The sequence below is a fragment of the Sinocyclocheilus grahami genome, unplaced genomic scaffold, assembly GCF_001515645.1.
Source record: "Sinocyclocheilus grahami isolate Dianchi unplaced genomic scaffold, SAMN03320097.WGS_v1.1 scaffold944.1, whole genome shotgun sequence".
Lineage (NCBI taxonomy): Eukaryota > Metazoa > Chordata > Actinopteri > Cypriniformes > Cyprinidae > Sinocyclocheilus > Sinocyclocheilus grahami.
Window position 1 is genome coordinate 40326 of NW_015506123.1, and position 18003 is coordinate 58328.

Below are 18003 nucleotides of genomic sequence, written 5' to 3' on the forward strand. Positions count from 1 at the left end.
CATTTTATTTTAATCACATTGTTTACTATACTGTGTATTTAGTCAATAAATACCATAAAAAAATAATTTCAGAAAGGTTTTGTTGTTCCTATAAAATCATAAACATATTTACCAGAAGCTTTGGGGGGGCGGGAATGTAATTGCATTGTTAATTGCATTACAATGCAATTAAAAAAACGAGTCTACTTGAGAAATAATAATATTTTTATTTATTTATTTTATTTATTTATTTATTTTTGCATTTCTCCAGTGGCATTCAGCAGATAACATATTGCATCTTTCACACATTCATACTGTAGTTTGAATTTAAAGTCTTAACAGTTAAATAAAGGAGCTTTTTAAGTATGAAGACTTAAGGAAAAAAAAGTGTATAAATCATACATTTTCCAACATTGCAAACCTATAATTTGGCATGCATTACTTTTATTACGTTTTTTGTAAGGAGGAAATATATTTCAAATTTAAAATGTGCCGATGTGACTATGAATATGTGTAAATATTTACGCTTCGCCTCACTGGATCACTGAACCAATAGCTGGACAGCTCGCACATCAGAGCGGAGATCAGCCAATCAGAGCATTCCTGAGCCAAGCATGGGGAAAGTTTTACCTTGGGAGTATTTAATTGGATGCATCTCTTCTAGTCTTAGGCATTTTCGACTGGAGAGCTCGCGTAGTTTGGATATATATATATCTTTTTTTTTTCTTTCTTTTCTTGTTGGAACCACTTGGATAGCAGAATGGCATCTGGGGCCAGTGACTGTTCGGAAAAGAGCGTCCAGTATCGGGTGGATCATTTATTAACTGCGGTAGAGAATGAGCTTCAAGCTGGCAGTGAGAAAGGAGATCCAACAGAAAGGGACCTTAAAGTCAGTTTGGATGAAAATGAACTTTGGCAGAAGTTCAAAGAACTGACCAATGAAATGATAGTGACCAAGAATGGCAGGTATTTTTATTTATTTATTTAGCATTTTTTACAAACAAACTTCTTGTTCGCTGCACAGAAGAAAATATATGTTTAGTAATGAAAGCAGTAGAATTCAAAAAAGTAAAAATGTGCTGTAATTAACCTTTGCTTCTTGCTTTGACTGTCATATCAAATAATATTTATAAAATAAATTAATTTACGTTGAACCACATTTGTCAACATTTTAAGGCTTCTAGACATTTTTTTCAGCGTACAAACGTGTTTGTTTCAATTCCAATTCCATATTGCCTATAACAGCTCCAAATCCAGCTTTAAGTTCCAAACATGTATTTCCCCCTCCTTCCCTTACGAAAAAGAAGTTTATTCGAGTGTGCTATTAGTATACTTCTTTTAAACTAAAAATCGGAAAGTATACTTTTAGTCTACTTTTTATGTACTTCTCAGAAATCGGCTTGATGTACTTCTCAGAAATATACTTAAAATGACATTTAAGTATACTTGACTTATACTTAGAAAAAGTCTAAATATATTTGTGCTATAATTGTGTTCCTAGAATCCGTGTTTTCATTGTTATACTGTAGGGCACGCTAGTACACATCTTCTGTACAGAATTTCCAAAAAACACAAGTGAAGAAGAAACCGAAACAACAGATGCCTCCACATGTATTCTAACACGATCATCAGACATAAAACAGCATCAAAACTGTGTAACGTTACGGAATAAAATGCTGACCCATGAAGAGGTAATAATAACTGTCAAGCTTTGGGGTGTTGATCGACTTTATCTACGTTTTGATTATCATTCTGAATCCAATTCATAATCTTTTTTCAGCTTTTTGTTCAAAGTGTTGTTTATTTCTTTATTTTTTATTTATGAAACTTATCCACATTCAAGTGTTTGAAAAAAGAATGCACAAAGCTAGAATAAAATGTTTTTGTTTACAAGCAGATACCCTGTTCTTTTGATGTTTTGTATGTTCAGATATTCATAAAATATATTCAAATTAATACCTAAATAGGGACATAGTAGTATACTTAAAGTATGATGTAGAGTTCACTTAAAGAAAACTTACGAGTATACTTGCAGTATAAAACTACTAAACTAGTAGTTTACTGAGACTATACTTCAAAGTGTACTAAAAATGATCAGTATACCTATAAGTTCACTTTTAGTATAGTTGCAGTACAAACTAAACATTTTGATGTAAACTAGTGGTGTACTCAAAGTTTACTACTGTTATACTTAAAGTATACTTTTATATACTAGAAAGTGGCCAATTTAGTCCCAAGGAGTATTGAAATAGTACACTTACAAGTATACTACTAGTACACTGATATTTGTATACTTACTACATAAAGTATACTTAAAATTTTTCACACCCACTGTATCCTAGCACGATCATCAGACATAAAACATCATCAAAACTGTGTAACGTTATGGAATAAAATGTCGACCAATGAAGAGGTAATACTGACTGTCAAGCTTTGGGGTGTTGATCGACTTTATCTACGTTTTGATTATCATTCTGAATCCAATTCATAATCTTTTTTCAGCTTTTTGTTCAAAATGTTGTTTATTTCTTTATTTTTTATTTATGAAACTTATCCACATTCAAGTGTTTAAAAAAAGAATGCATGAAGCTAGAATAAAATGTTTTTGTTTACAAGCAGATACCCTGTTCTTTTGATGTTTTGTATGTTCAGATATTCATGTAACAAAATATATACAAATTAATACCTAAATAGGGACATACACTCTTAAAAATAAAGGTGCTTCAAAAGGTTCTTCAAGCGATGCCATAGAAAAACCATTTTTGGTTCCACAAAGAACCATTCAGTCAAAGGTTCTTTAAAGAACCATCTCTTTCTTACCTTTTTATAATCTGAAGAACCTTTTTTCACCACAAAGAACCTTTTGGGAAACAGAAAGGTTCTTCAGATGTTAAAGGTTCTTTATGGAACCATTTAGACAAAAATGTTCTTCTATGGCATCGTGAAGCACCTTTATTTTTAAGAATGTAGTAGTATACTTAAAGTATGATGTAGAGTTCACTTAAAGAAAACTTACGAGTATACTTGCAGTATAAAACTACTAAACTAGTAGTTTACTGAGACTATACTTCAAAGTGTACTAAAAATGCTACTACAAGTATTTAATTAGCAAACTATCAGTATACCTATAAGTTCACTTTTAGTATAGTTGCAGTACAAACTAAACATTTTGATGTAAACTAGTTACTCAAAATTTACTACTGTTATACTTAAAGTATACTTTTATATACTAGAAAGTGGGCCAATTTAGTCCCAAGGAGTATTGAAATTTTACACTTACAAGTATACTACTAGTACACTAATATTTGTATACTTACTTTATGAAGTATACTTACTAAAATAAACTTGAACTTTACTTAAGTATACTTACTAAAATAAACTTGAAGTATATTACTTCTTGGTAAGGGTTCTCATTCTGCTTTCAAGTGAATTAATTTTAGTGGAGTTGTTTCATTTATTTAAAAAGAAACGTGATGATGTCACTGTTTATTGTTGTGATCAGGCGCATGTTCCCGGTGCTGAAGGTGAATGTGTCCGGTCTGGATCCAAACGCCATGTACTCCTTCTTAATGGATTTCGTGGCAGCAGACAATCACAGGTGGAAGTATGTGAACGGTGAATGGGTACCGGGGGGCAAACCCGAGCCACAAGCGCCGAGCTGCGTCTACATCCATCCAGACTCGCCAAACTTCGGTGCGCACTGGATGAAAACCTCAGTCTCCTTCAGTAAAGTCAAACTTACCAACAAACTGAACGGAGGTGGTCAGGTTCGTGGACATTTTTGTTGCGAGAACAGTGTTATGGTGTGTAAGCCAATCTAAAAGATGATGTGGAATGAAATGTAATCACCATTTTTGTGCGTAATTCAGATGTATTGTTCATGATTTTATTTAAATGTCCAAATTTTACACCAGAGAAGATACTGAAATGTAAATCGAAAATATATGCCATTTATTCATAGATTATGCTGAACTCGCTGCACAAGTATGAGCCCCGTGTCCATATAGTGCGCGTTGGTGGTCCACAAAGAATGATCACCACTCACTCGTTCCCCGAGACACAATTCATAGCAGTTACTGCCTACCAGAATGAAGAGGTACACTGTGATTTTATAAAGTTTGTCAACAAATGAACAAGGATATGGTGCATAATAACACTCTGAATAACATCCGTAATTTTGTTCTTTTAGATTACTGGTTATGGTGTGTAAGCCAATCTAAAAGATGATGTGGAATGAAATGTAATCACCATTTTTTGTGCGTAATTCAGATTTATTGTTCATGATTTTATTTAAATGTCCAAATTTTACACCAGAGAAAATACTGAAATGTAAAATCGAAAATATATACCATTTATTCATAGATTATGCTGAACTCGCTGCACAAGTATGAGCCCCGTGTCCATATAGTGCGCGTTGGTGGTCCACAAAGAATGATCACCACTCACTCGTTCCCCGAGACACAATTCATAGCAGTTACTGCCTACCAGAATGAAGAGGTACACTGTGATTTTATAAAGTTTGTCAACAAATGAACAAGGATATGGTGCATAATAACACTCTGAATAACATCCGTAATTTTGTTCTTTTAGATTACTTCTCTCAAAATTAAATACAATCCATTCGCCAAGGCCTTCCTGGATGCCAAAGACAGGTATGGTTCAAATAAGTAAATAAATAAAAATAAAACATTTGAATAAACGTGTATTGTAAACGAATAAGGGGCCAGTTGTCACTTTTTACTCCAACTAAGATAGTTTATGTTTGAAAGAAACGTTTTTAATAGACACATTATTTTATTGTTCGTAGTATAAAATAAAAATGTATAAAACACTTGCCCTGATATACAGTAATTGTAACAAATATATTGGGGATATGTTGGAATTTCACTTTGTAGAATGAAATTCAGTTAAAAAAACAAACTTCTGTTTGCTGCACAGAAGAAAATATATTTTTAGTAATGAAAGCAGTAGAATTCAAAAAAGTACAAATGTGCTGTAATTAACTTTTGCTTCTTGCTTTGATTGTCAGATCAAATAATATTCATAAAAATGTCCTAGATGCTTGAACTAGGTGCTTTTAAACCAACAAAATAAGCATTTGTAACCAGTGTTGGGGGTAACGCATTACAAGTAACGCGAGTTACGTAATCAGATTACTTTTTTCAAGTAACTAGTAAAGTAACACATTACTTTTTAATTTACAAGAGAATATCTGAGTTACTTTTTCAAATAAGTAACGCAAGTTCCTTTTTTTCCAATTTATTGATTGACAGCTCTCCTGTCCCCATGTTGAGAGAAATCAGATGATGTTACTGTAGTTCTACAATAAATATGAATATGCATTAAGTCATCTCACTCACAAAAAAAAAAAACAGATTCATTATTCCTCAAAATGATTAAAAATAATGCAACTCAGAATATGACGCAAACCTGCAATAATTAAATGTTGTATTTAATCCCATTCTATTAACCAATGTCTTTGCTTCTGACCTTCGATGATCCAGTTCAACCGTACTAATAAGCAAAAATTACTCTAGACAAACATTTGTGTGTCTTTTTTTATTGCTGAAGTGTGTTGAAAGTTCTTCTTCTGCAATCTACTAAATTTACTTTCCCTTCAGCCTGAGGCTTATTCCTTTCACTTTTGGTGTGAAAAGGCTTTTATATTTGCCAAAAATAAAACTTTTTTTATTTTAAAAACAAATAAGCAAGCCCAGCCCAGATTTAAAAAGTAACGTAACACATTACTTTCCATAAAAAGTAACGTAATTAGTTACTTTATGGAGTAACGCAATATTGTAATGCATTACTTTTAAAAGTAACTTCCCCAACACAGTTTGTAACTGACTCAAAACAACAAACCTCAATTTCTCTCATGTGAACACTGTTGAGGACTTGTATGGTAAATATATATATATATATATATATATATATAGTAACGGGGTGAAGAATCACACGACAAGGAATTCTTAATAAATGCCCCGGAGGGTGGATTTATTAGTGAGGTGGGTGGTAGGGAGAAAGGTTGTACTACTGTAGGTATACCCACTTGTAGGTGCTCCGGTGCCGTGAGTGCTCTCTTCCGTCTTCCCAGTGCAGAGGGTTCGTGCAGTGCTCCTGTGGGGCTGGTCGGTCACACGCTGCTGTCTGTGGGAGAAATGAGAGGGCGAGTTAGTGCTCAGTCTCATGGAGAAGTCTCCCAGATGGCAGGGCTTGTGTGGCTTATGTGGCTGCCGCCTGATGAGCTGCAGCTGTGACCGATCAGCCTGTGATGAGGACGGCCAGGTGCTCCTCGCTCGTTTCCTGATGCAGCTTCGGGACGCTAGTCACCCCCCCCCAAGCGTCGTCCTGGTCCTGTTGATGATATGAAACAGTAGGGGAGAGATAGGGGGTGGGTGGGGAGTGACCCCTGACAGACCTGCGAAAGCTACCCAGATCCGAGAGAGAGGCCGTCCGCGTTGGCGTTCGCGGCTCCAGCCCGATGACGCCCCACGAAGTGGAAGTCCTGGAGCGCGAGGAACCATCGTGTCACTCTGGCGTTAGTGTCTTTAGCCCGGGCCATCCATTGCAAGGGCGCATGATCCGTTATGAGGGTGACCTTGCGGCCCAGGAGGAAATAACGTCTCAGCCGGGGTCAGCTTCCTGCTGATATAAAATGACCGGATGCTCCTCACCTTCCTGGATCTGTGACAGGATGGCTCCCAGTCCCGTGTCGGAGGCATCTGTCTGCAGCAGGAAGGGGAACGAGCCTCAGGGACACGGTAGGGCCGTTGCCTGATGACGAGGTCTGCCCGGGAAGAGAAGAGAACACATCCGAGAACTGACCGACCAGGAGCTGCAGCTCCCTCTTCTGGGCAGCCGAGAGGTGGGGGTTGACGTCAACAACCACGGGGTCAGAAAACTCCCGTGGTTGGGCTGCCTGGTTATAGAGGCGCTGTTGGGCCTGCTGCACCTTCGTCAGGTGCTCCCGGAATAATGGCATGACCCGGTCGATCCTTTCCCTCATCTGTTTTACGTGCTCGATTACAGAGTGATGGGCTGCTGGCTGTTGCTCCCAGGATTTCTTCGCCACATCCAGGAGGCTGCGGGGTTGCCGACCAAAGAGGAGCTCGAAGGGGGTGAAGCCAGTTGAGGCCTGCGGAACTTCGCGGATCCCGAAAAGGACATAGGGGAACATCAGGTCCCAGTCGCATTTATCCTCTGCGACCACCCGTCTCAACATCTGCTTGAGTGTTTGATTGAAGCGTTCGACCAGTCCGTCGGTCTGGGGATGGTAGACAGTGGTCCTCAACTGCTTCACCCGCAACAGCCGGCAGAGGTCAGCCTGATGGCTGACCCTGGTCGGTCAGGATCTCTGCTGGGATGCCGACTCGGCTGGAGAGCAGGAAGAGTTCCTGGACAATGGCTTTGGCGGTGGCTTTTCGGAGGGGAACTGCCTCGGGGTACCGGTTGGAATAGTCGACAATCACCAGGATGTGTTCATGTCCCCGGGCAGACTTAGGCAATGGCCCCACAAGGTCCATCCCGATGCGCTCGAAGGGCACCTCGATGATGGGCAGCGGTATCAGCGGACTGGGGGGGAGGCGTCCTGGATGACGTCACCTGGCAGGTCAGGCAGGCTTGGCAGAACCGCTTCACTTCGGCCTCCAAGCCCGGCCAGTGGAAGCGGTCGCGGATCTGTTGGATGGTGTTCCCGGCCTGTCGTACTCCCGTTGTTCCTTCCCAAATGAGCCCCCTCCCGTCACCTGTTGGAACACATCATAGAAGAGATTAGGATTTTGGGAGGGGGACTTACCTTCTCTCCCGCTATCCGAGGCCAGAAGCACGGGTCGCTGACGAGGTCCTGTCATGGGCCTCGTTCTTCGGCGGCCCCCTCCTGGGCTGGCAGGCTGCGTAGCCGTGGCCAGCAGGCAGTCAAACCCTGGCCGGTCTCTCCCGATCAGCATGGGGACGGGAAGATCCTTCATGACCCCTACTTCAACCGGCCAGGCGCCGGGAGTGGCCGAAATGGTCACCCTGCGAGCGGGAACTTGTCGTGTATCCCCGTGGACACAGGTTATGGGGAGGAAGGCTTTATACTCCGTTCGGGGGCAAGAATATGCGACTGGACCAGAGTGACCGCACTGCCCGAGTCCAGGATGGCCAGGAACGGCTTTCCATTCACTTTCACTTCCACCCCTGGAGCTCCAACCGGCAGGTCGTGGTGCACAATGCAGCTGGCCAGCCAGGTCCGTGCGGGGACTTCCATTTGCCCGCCGGCCTGCCCCCTGGTCGCGGGGTGCCCTCCGGCACACGCCGCTCCTGGACCACCCTCCGGGGAAACGGCGGCGCTCACTCCCCAGCATCCCGGTGTTGGGCCGCATCCGCCAGCTCGACAGCCTCCACCAGCTCCGCGGTGGTGGTCGGGTTCCTCATCTCAACTGCCTGTCGGTGAGATCGGGGAAGGGCTCGGAGGAGACAGTCGATCACCACGCGCTCCGCCACCTGTCCAGCCGATGGAGCCCCCTCCAGCAGCCAGTGCTGCGCGAGTCGCGTGAGTTTGGCGGCCTGGGCACGGGCAGGCAGACGAGGCTTATATTCCCACTCGTGAAAGTGCTGGGCGGCACAGATAGGGGATAACCCCAGGCAGGCTAGGATTTCCTTCTTGACCTCCTTATATTGATCGGCGGAGGCAGCGGGAAGAGCGAAGTATGCATGCTGAGCTTCGCCCGTCAGCAGGGGAGCCAGCACCCGTGCCCAGTCGTCCCTATGCCATCCTTCCATTGTGGCCGTCGCTTCGAACATTTGTAAGAAGGCTTCTACGGCCTGTACTCGGGGGTCCGGCAGCGGAACGCGTTGAGCGGTGGCGGCACACAGGGCTCCTGCTCTGTCTTCCCTTGACGGGTGGCGAGGTGCTCAACGATTTGTTGCTGGCGGATGCTAACCTCGGTGAGCCGATGGAGGATTTCGTCCATGTTGGGGTCATCCTTCCATGGTGGCCGTCGCATCGAACATTTGTAAGAAGGCTTCTACGGCCTGTACTCTGGGGTCCGGCAGCGGAACGCGTTGAGCGGTGGCGGCACGCAGGGCTCCTGCTCTGTCTTCCCTTGACGGGTGGCGAGGTGCTCAACGATTTGTTGCTGGCAGATGCTAACCTCGGTGAGCCGATGGAGGATTTCGTCCATGTTGGGGGAGGAGCGCTCGCCTGTGACAGAACCCGGAGACAAAAACAAGGACAAAGGTGAGGTGAAGAAAATTGCTTGTCTGCATTCTCCACCAGTGTAACGGGGTGAAGAATCACACGACAAGGAATTCTTAATAAATGTCCCGGAGGGTGGATTTATTAGTGAGGTGGGTGGTAGGGAGAAAGGTCCAGGTAGTTAGTGCTCAGTCTCATGGAGAAGTCTCCCAGATGGCAGTGCTTGCGTGGCTTATGTGGCCGCCGCCTGATGAGCTGCAGCTGTGACCGATCAGCCTGTGATGAGGACGGCCAGGTGCTCCTTGCTCGTTTCCAGGGCGACGCTGATGCAGCTTCGGGACGCTCGTCACAATATGTACATCCAAAATAAAAACCTTTTATTTTGGATGCGATTAATCATTTGACAGCTCTAATATAGATATATATATATATATATATGAATACATTTATTAATAAATTTAAATTAATAATTTAATTTTATATTATTTTTTGTTTTTCAGAAGTGATCATAAGGACATAATAGAGGATGTCAGTGAAAGTCAACAGTCTGGCTATTCTCAATGTAAGAGCAAATTTCAATTAATCATCACGATAATCATCAGTGTGATTCAGTTGGATTTAAGCTCTGTTATTAGAGATGTTTTTCACAATTCTTTATAAAATGATGACTGATCTCATCAAGCAGCAGTGTATGTGCAGGAATTTCCCATTGACTCTCATTTTCCTGTTGGTCTAGTAAGTAGCTGGTTTCTGCCAGCCACAGGGTCTCTCTGCCCTTCTGCAAACCCTCACACACAGTTTGGCAGCCCGCTGTCTCTATCCTCATCCCATGGCTGTGAACGCTACTCTACTCTGAGAAGTCACCGGTCCACACCGTACCCCAGCCCATACTCCCACCGGACAACCTCTCCCAGTAAGTTACCCTCTCACAGATCTTACAGTCACTCACATATGCAAATACTGTAAAACCACATAGTTTGATAGTTCATACTTTTTTTGTTGTTGTTGTACAGCTTCCCCCTTCAGGTTGTGGTACAGTGTTTTTTTGCTGTGAAATCTTTACTGTTTTTTTATGTAAGAATAACTAATATTTGTGATCAAGATGAACCCTTACTGACCTGAAGCACATTGAGTTCACTTGATTATCCATAATTTTTGTTTTAAAGAAAAAGCATGTTAAAATGCATCAAATATGATACATCAAATATAGAAGATTAAAGAACATTTATTTGCACATCTGTGTCATCATTGTATTCCATTGCATTATATATATATTTTTTTCCCGACACAACAACTAGATTTTTGATCATAAAACTGAGCAACATCATCTTTGGGAGAAATAGAGTGAAAACTGATTTTTGGATCTTATGGCACCTTTGGCTCTTTGCTTTCATTGAATGGAAAGGAGATATTGAAGATTCTGCTTAAGGTTTGGCCTTTAAGCTTGTTCCATGAGGGTTATAAATGAGAATCTTCTTTTTTGGGTGAACTCTTCCTTTAGTGAGCCACTCAAACAAGTTCTACTCACCGAGTGCCTGACATTCTTGCAGCTTTTGTGTTTGAGTTCATGCTCATAAACAGGGGAACTTTGGTGGTGGAATGCTGACTTTTGAAGCCTCAGCCTGGTTTCTGTGTGACTGGATTCTTATTCTGTGTTGTTTGTATTGCAGATGGTTACTCTGACAGCTCCACTTGCCTGTCCATGCTGTCGTCTCATGATAACTGGTCCGGTCTGCAGATGTCCTCCCACTCCAGTGTGCTCCCGATGGGCCACAGCTCTCCACCAAACTCAAACACTAGGTGAGGCTCTTTTACCACATCACACACTTCCACTACAACTTTATTGGAACAAAAATGTTTTTATTTATAAGTAATTAACAACACACCACTGGAATTTCCTTAAGTCTTAAATGCTTTTTTCATTAAACAAGTCCCCTGCTGTCCCATTAGAAAAAAATAAAATAAAATAAAAATTAATAAATAAATAAATAACACCAGTAATATCTTCTATAGTTTCAGAAGAGCTTGGAACAATATCTCAGTATGAACTCAAGCATATCAAATTCATTCAAGACAAAATCTGAGTAATGTTATATAATGTATAAAGCTTTATTATTATTATCACTGTTAAAAGCCCAGGCAATCAATAATATAGTTGTGACTAATGTCTTGATTTCGGACCAATATTTAAAAGCAGAGTGAAAAATGAAAATGAGAAAGGTTCGCTTTTTTTTATCGTATTTGATACATCAGGCTTTATTGGCTCATACAGTATGATATAGGAGAATATGAAGCTCATACAGAAGGAGGAAAAAAACATTTTATTTGGGGGCCCAAACTGTATCATATTTGATGCTCATATTTTCAAAAAAAAGAAAAAGCATACAAAAATAATGTATGGATACAAGTAAATCTACATTGCTTCAGTCCAGTAAGTGTTCATCTTGAAATATTAACAATACAAAAGTTATTCTAATGTTTACATTATAAAAAAAATAAAAAAAATGAAATTTAAACATTTAGAGGCCTTAGAAAGTTTTGAATATCATACAGTAAGCTTTATAGGGTTAATACATTAATTTATAAAAGTAAAAAAAGCTCTAGTTAAAACTCTTTCTTCCTCAAGTTTTCTGTGGACACCCAAGCACACTCTTGCACACTCCTGTGTGTTTCTAGCTTGAAAACCCCTACTCTGATGAATACTATTTTCCTCCGGTTTGTTAAATTCAAATTAACGTGATGTTGTATAGCGCTGAAAGCTCATTATTGTTTGTTGTCCTGTATGCAGTCAGTACACCAGCCTGTGGTCCGTAGGGAGCTCACCTTTGACCTCAGTGTCTCAGACTGGAAGTATGAACAGCAGTCTGTGCTCCCAGTTCCTCCGGAGCTCTGCTGGTCACTACAGCACCCTGGCTCACCCGGCCACAGCGCCCTCTTCTGGCTGTCCTTTATATGACTCCACTGCTGTGCCTGAGGTGCACGAGGCTTCACAATATGACAGTTTAGCACATGTATGCCTTCCTACAGCCTGGACCCAAGTCACACCACCCTCCTTATAGGACATCCACCATACAGACTAAATTACAGCTTATCTATTATTGCTTTCATGCAATAGCTTTTGACACCAACTGTTTTTGCAGTAGAAATGACTCAAGAGTTACATACAAAATAGCTTTATATATATATATATATGTGTGTGTGTGTATATATATATATATATATATATATAATAAATCAGTAATGGTATGCTTTATATAAAAAATAAAGCATATGTTGACATAACAAGTGTTATATGATTTTGTCATTACTATGTGGGGCTTTTAAATGTAACAAGTGATTGTTTTAAAGCATATTGCACATAACAGTTATTTATATATTTTCTGAAGTATACTGTATGTGTACAACTGAGCAGACAATCTTTTGTAAAAAGTGTAAATGTTAATATTTTTCATTTTTGAGTTGGAATTCAGAATGGTTAAAAATGCAAATGTGCTTTGCTTTATTAAAAAACATTTCTGTACATGTATTTAACAACTGTTATTTTTCTTGCTGCATGTTTACTTTAAATCAAACGTTTTTACAGAAACTCAGATTTTTACTCAAAAAAAAAAATGTAATGATGCTTTTTAAGAATTTTCGTTTTTTTCCATTGTACGTATAAAGTTTTCTTTTAAAAGCCTGTTTTTATCTTTTTTTATTAGAGCTATTTTTCTGTCCAAAAAAACAAACAAACAAATGGGACACATATAGAACTAATATATAAAATGCATGTAAATTAATACATACCATAGATGTATAAAATGTTTATATTAACACCAATATAGTCATGTTGTGTCCATTAAAACTAAATATTGAACCTATCTTTATAAATAGTTTTATTTAAAACATCTCGTCTGTTCATAAGCGTGTATTGTGCATTATTTCAGCTTTAAACAAAGAGCTGAACAAGCAGTCCTTTTAAATGGATCTAGATCCTTCTTCAGAGATTGCTTAGTCCTCATGGATACTCAGACGTCTTTGCACGTTTTCTTCCCCAGGACTTTTATAAGTGATTCTGCACCCAGTAAGTCAGCGCTGTGTTCTTCTCTCTCATGTGAAAATTCCACTCACTTAGGTGAGGAATTGCATCCATCTTCTGACACTCCAGTCATTTAACAGTGGGGCCAGAGGAAACATGAATGATTGCCAAACCTTTCCAGTGTCAACATAGGAAAAATACTGAGGTCTCTAAGAACTAAAAAAGTTATTTTAATTTACACATCCATGAGAGGGCAATAATTAAATCAAGCTGATTACTTCTGTTCTCTCACTGTCTAAACAAATTATAGAGCAATCAGAATTATATTACGAGAAAGGCAGTAAAATAGTATTAGTAGAAACACAAACTAATGTGTTTTTCAGTTAAATATAATGATTGTAATGACATCTAATAAAATGAATGCGATATGAATAATATACTGTAAGCTCTGTTACAGTTAATGATAAATTGGTGTGCTTCTAATCTTTGTATTAATTATTCAGATTGTCCACAGGACAGCAAACATATTCAGAAATGGCAAAACTAGTACAAACATGATTTCTTACATAAAATATTTAGTATTTACTAAGTGGTTGTTGTACATTTATTTATGTTCTTGACTAACAATCTCAAAGCAAGGCCTTTCTATAACTGACTGTAACAGCTTCAGTAAAAGATCAAGATCAATTGATACACTATATTTTGCTGCATTTTGTTGGTATATGCCACATCCTCTAATGACACATCAATGTGAGTGGTGCCCAGTTATCATCTTGGAATTTTAATAAAATTTTGAGTATTTGAGTATTCCCCTCAGGGAGAACCCCTTGGTCTTAAGTCACCACTGTAGGGATCTCATGTACAGCAGGCCAAAAGTAACCACGTTGGACGCAGTTGCCATCAGACCCAGCAGTCTGGACTGCTTGACAGTGAGTGACTGGCCTTCTCTCACTCTCGCGACGAGGATTGACTCAATCCGAGCAGGAGACATACGTGCCTACATCGTGGTCAAATCCCACACCACGCCCAGATAAGTGGTTCTCTGTACTGGAGAAAGCACACTTTCCTTGGCGTTAAGTCTTAACCCCAGCTCTTTCGTGTGAGTGAGAACGACATCTCGATGTCGAACAGCCATCCACTCTGATTGAGCTAATATCAACCACTCGTCGATGTGGTTAAGTCGTGAAAGTGTGGGGTGAGAGTGCAAGGCCAAAGGAAGAACTCAGTGTTTGTAACTCTTATAATGAATAATGAGTCAAAGATAAGATAACAACTATATATAAAGATTATAAAAAATATAAATATAAAAATTATTTAAAGTCAGTGTCAAGGTTAGAATCTTCTATATAGGAATTATAGACATGAAGTGTCACAGTGTCTGGTTGTGGTGCCCTGGACTGGCCACTTGAGGGCGCTCTCCTGTTTTTGTGTTATATGTTGTGAACTCCATTTCCCATAGTCCCTTGTCTGTCATTCTGTCCATCATTATCACCTGTTAGTCATTTACTCATTATCCCAGCTATATATACCTTGCTCACTCTGTCTGTCATTGCTGCTATTTTGTATTTGTCATCTCGTGTCTGAGCTTATGTCTGAGTTGTCTATAGTTTACTGTGTTATCTGTCCCTTGCGTTTTGGATTACCTTTTGCAACGTTTTTGTTCTGTTTTGATTATTTTGTTACTTTCAAAGACTGCAACTGGAGCTTACCTTGTCTCTCCTGGCATTCCGTGACATGAAGTCTGCACATACAAATGTTACACTGGAACTATCAACACATTTTTTGGTTTATGAATCAAAATGATTTTCGGTGGTAATCAACAGCTACAGATGCTGTTAATAAAATGTATTTTGTATTTAACCTGGAATATTCCTATAATTACTCCCCTTTGTTTACAACACCCCAAATGACTAATTTTAACACACGTAATTACGAAAGATACATCTTGAATGAGATGCATAGCTCTTTTTGATACACGTGTTCAACTGACTGACTGCATACTGATTTTATAAGGTCTCTCAAACTTTAACACTAAAATCCAACATACTGAAGTTTTGCTGGCATGAAGACCAAGACAAGACAATCCTGCAATCAGTGGCAGTTGTAAACCACAGTAATGTGATCAAAATTCAACAAAAACATTGTTATAACGCTTTCAATTCGAATAAATTATATATAGCCTAAAAAAAGCGAGCAATGAACATTCACATTATCAAAGAACATTATCACTGACTTGTCTAGTGCGAGTTTAAGCACTCTTCAAAACAACAGCAAAAGCACTCATTATAATCAATGATTCTCTTACTTAGTGCGAACATCTACTCTTTGCTGTTTATGAGAGAATTCACAAGAGTGCAGAATTCAGTCTGCGGGTGCACTCACTTGTAACCCTTCCAATCTCGACTCGTTCATCCTCCGAGTGGCATACGAATCGGCATTTCTGGCAAGGGAAGCGGGGGCGCTAACAAGGACCCTATGACCGCAACCTCCGGCGTCAATCGCTAGTGCGCCTCGTGAGATCAGGGGACTGAAGTTTATATGCGCAGCTCTTACCCCTGAACAAAACTCCTGGTTTCAGCGATGACTCATCTGAACGCCTCTGATTGGCCGATACATTCATAAACTCAACAGAGTCCTATGTGATTGGTTGTAATGCGCAACGCTGTAAAAACGTGTAAAAAATATGATGCAACATGAGCAGATCTAAATTTAATGCAGAAGTCAACACTTTTAATTTAATTTTCACTTTATTCCCAATAGCCATAATCAATTCAGTTTAATTGTGTCGGGGCATTTTCGTCCAATTTGGCGCCATTAAGCCCACGCCCCTGTTTATATCCTACTCTTAGCCAGGGGAAGGCTAAAGGCCAAAGGATACTTTGGTTCCCACTTCAGGAACTCGAGCTGCGTCGAAACGCTACGGGAACGCCTCCAGCGTGACCACGCTCTGAATCACATGTGTAATCAGTCCAATGGATGGGCGAGACGTCACGGGCGGGGTGATGTAGCGACCAGGAAGTATAAAAGCACGTGCGGTGAAACCGGCGTCAGCTTTCTATTATTCAGCAAGCGCTCTGTGTGTGTCAGTCTTATTTGGTGTTGTGCTCGTGGATTTCACATATGGATCCAGTGGAGGGAATGTAGACGGGTGAGTCCCTATCTTCTTCCTTAACCACCAGATCCAGCGCCCGCTCTCGGGTTTCGGAAGCTGCGGTTCTTTTGCCCCGGTGAGAGGGCTCGACGCTCCGCCTGTCTTCCTCCGAGGAGGTTGATGAGGGCGTCGATGAGATCGCCAGTTGCACAAACATCATTACACAAGCATATTATGCCTAATGTTATGAGCAGCTTTACTGTGGAGCGGAGCTGTTTTACAGTCGCACAAGCATTGTATCAATACTATTATAAAAAGAAAAGACTCGCACAGTCATCTCTCGGAAATAAGGGGCTGATTGTTCTTCACACCCCGCTGAACGCACTGCTCCCGCCAGGCTGGCTCCGAGGAGTGTGTCCGGCTTGCAAGCTCGTGGTTCGGTCCCGCTATTGCTGAGTCACGCGGTGATTCAGATCGCAGGGATCCCACTTGGATCTAGCGGATGGTTTGGAGACGGCTTGCCCTTTCTCCGCCTGCACACCCTAGATCCAGCGCTCTCTCTCTCGAGGCTCAGAAGCCCACGTTGCGGTTTCTTCCCCCTCTGAGCGAGAGCTCGCTGCTGTGGCTATTTTTCTCAGAGGAGATTGATATTGTTTGTGTGACCAAGTGGCTCGAGCGCTGCAGAGGCAACGCGTGTATTACATCATTTTCAGTTTTTGATGTGAATCTTATCACATTGAGGCGGTCAGCAGGGGCTGCTGGGCGGGAGCAGTCCCAACCTACCGTGTTCCAGCTCCTCATTCTGGGGGCGTCACTTCTCGTACTCAGCAGAGTCTAGAGTCACAGTGGCGCTCCCAGACCGAAGGCTTATAGCGGAAGGCGGTTCTGCGGACCGTCATTCTCCCTGGATAGTCTCTGTCTAAAACATCCTGACACCTAAGGCCTATAGGACTTCTGAGGGCCAGCTCCCTCTGGGAAAGAGCGGTGTACACCGCATTACACGGTGCCCGTCTCTCCTCAGTGCCCTCAGAAGATCGGTCTGCCAACCCTGCCGGAGTTCCAGGGCGCAGCGGTCTCCGGCGAGCGCTTCTCTCAGTTACCACCCGGAAATGTAGCGGTGCTAAGAGGCTCGCGACCTCCACGGAGGTCTCTAGAGCAGCTAGTAGGGCCGTCCCCTGCCGGTTCGCCGCTTCAGGGCACCCAGCTAGCCGCTCTGATTACACCAGAGGTCAGTCTCGAGAGACTGATTCCCTTAGTAGACTAACGTGTCTTGGTGGGTCCTGCACACTGTAGAGTTGAGGCTATAGAATCCAGTTCTCCTCCGCCTCAGTTTAAATGGTGTCATCCCCACTATGGTGGGTCCCGAGCAGGCTCTGGTCATGGAACAGAAATAGTTACTCTTTTGAGGAAGAAGGCCATCGAGGTGGTTCCTCCTCATGTAGCAGAGTCCGGGTTCTACAGTCGGTACTTCACCGTTCCGAGGAAGGATGGAGGGTGGCGTTCTATTTTAGATCTGCATCATTTGAACCACTCAGTCAGGTGACTGAAGTTCAGCACGCTCGCACTCAAACAAGTCGTGTCTCAGATCAAGTCAGAGGACTGGTTTGGCACAATCGATCTAAAAGATGCACATGTCTCCATCCTTCCTCATCACAAGAAGTTCCTGAGGTTTGCTTTTGGGGGCAAAAGGTTACCAACACCGAGTTCTTCCTTTGGCCTTGCACTCTCACCCCACAC

At 41.5% G+C, this 18003-nt stretch overlaps 1 protein-coding gene across 1 annotated transcript; it reads left to right on the plus strand.

Moving 5' to 3' along the window:
* The first annotated feature begins 739 nt into the window (after positions 1 to 739).
* On the plus strand, positions 740 to 12237 carry tbxtb (T-box transcription factor Tb). The gene is made up of 8 exons (XM_016249616.1): positions 740 to 945; positions 3482 to 3746; positions 3941 to 4075; positions 4570 to 4631; positions 9658 to 9719; positions 9894 to 10070; positions 10828 to 10957; positions 11946 to 12237. The coding sequence occupies exons 1-8, from the start codon at positions 740 to 742 to the stop codon at positions 12214 to 12216; spliced, it is 1308 nt and encodes a 435-aa protein (XP_016105102.1). The 3' UTR covers positions 12217 to 12237.
* Positions 12238 to 18003: the final 5766 nt, after the last annotated feature.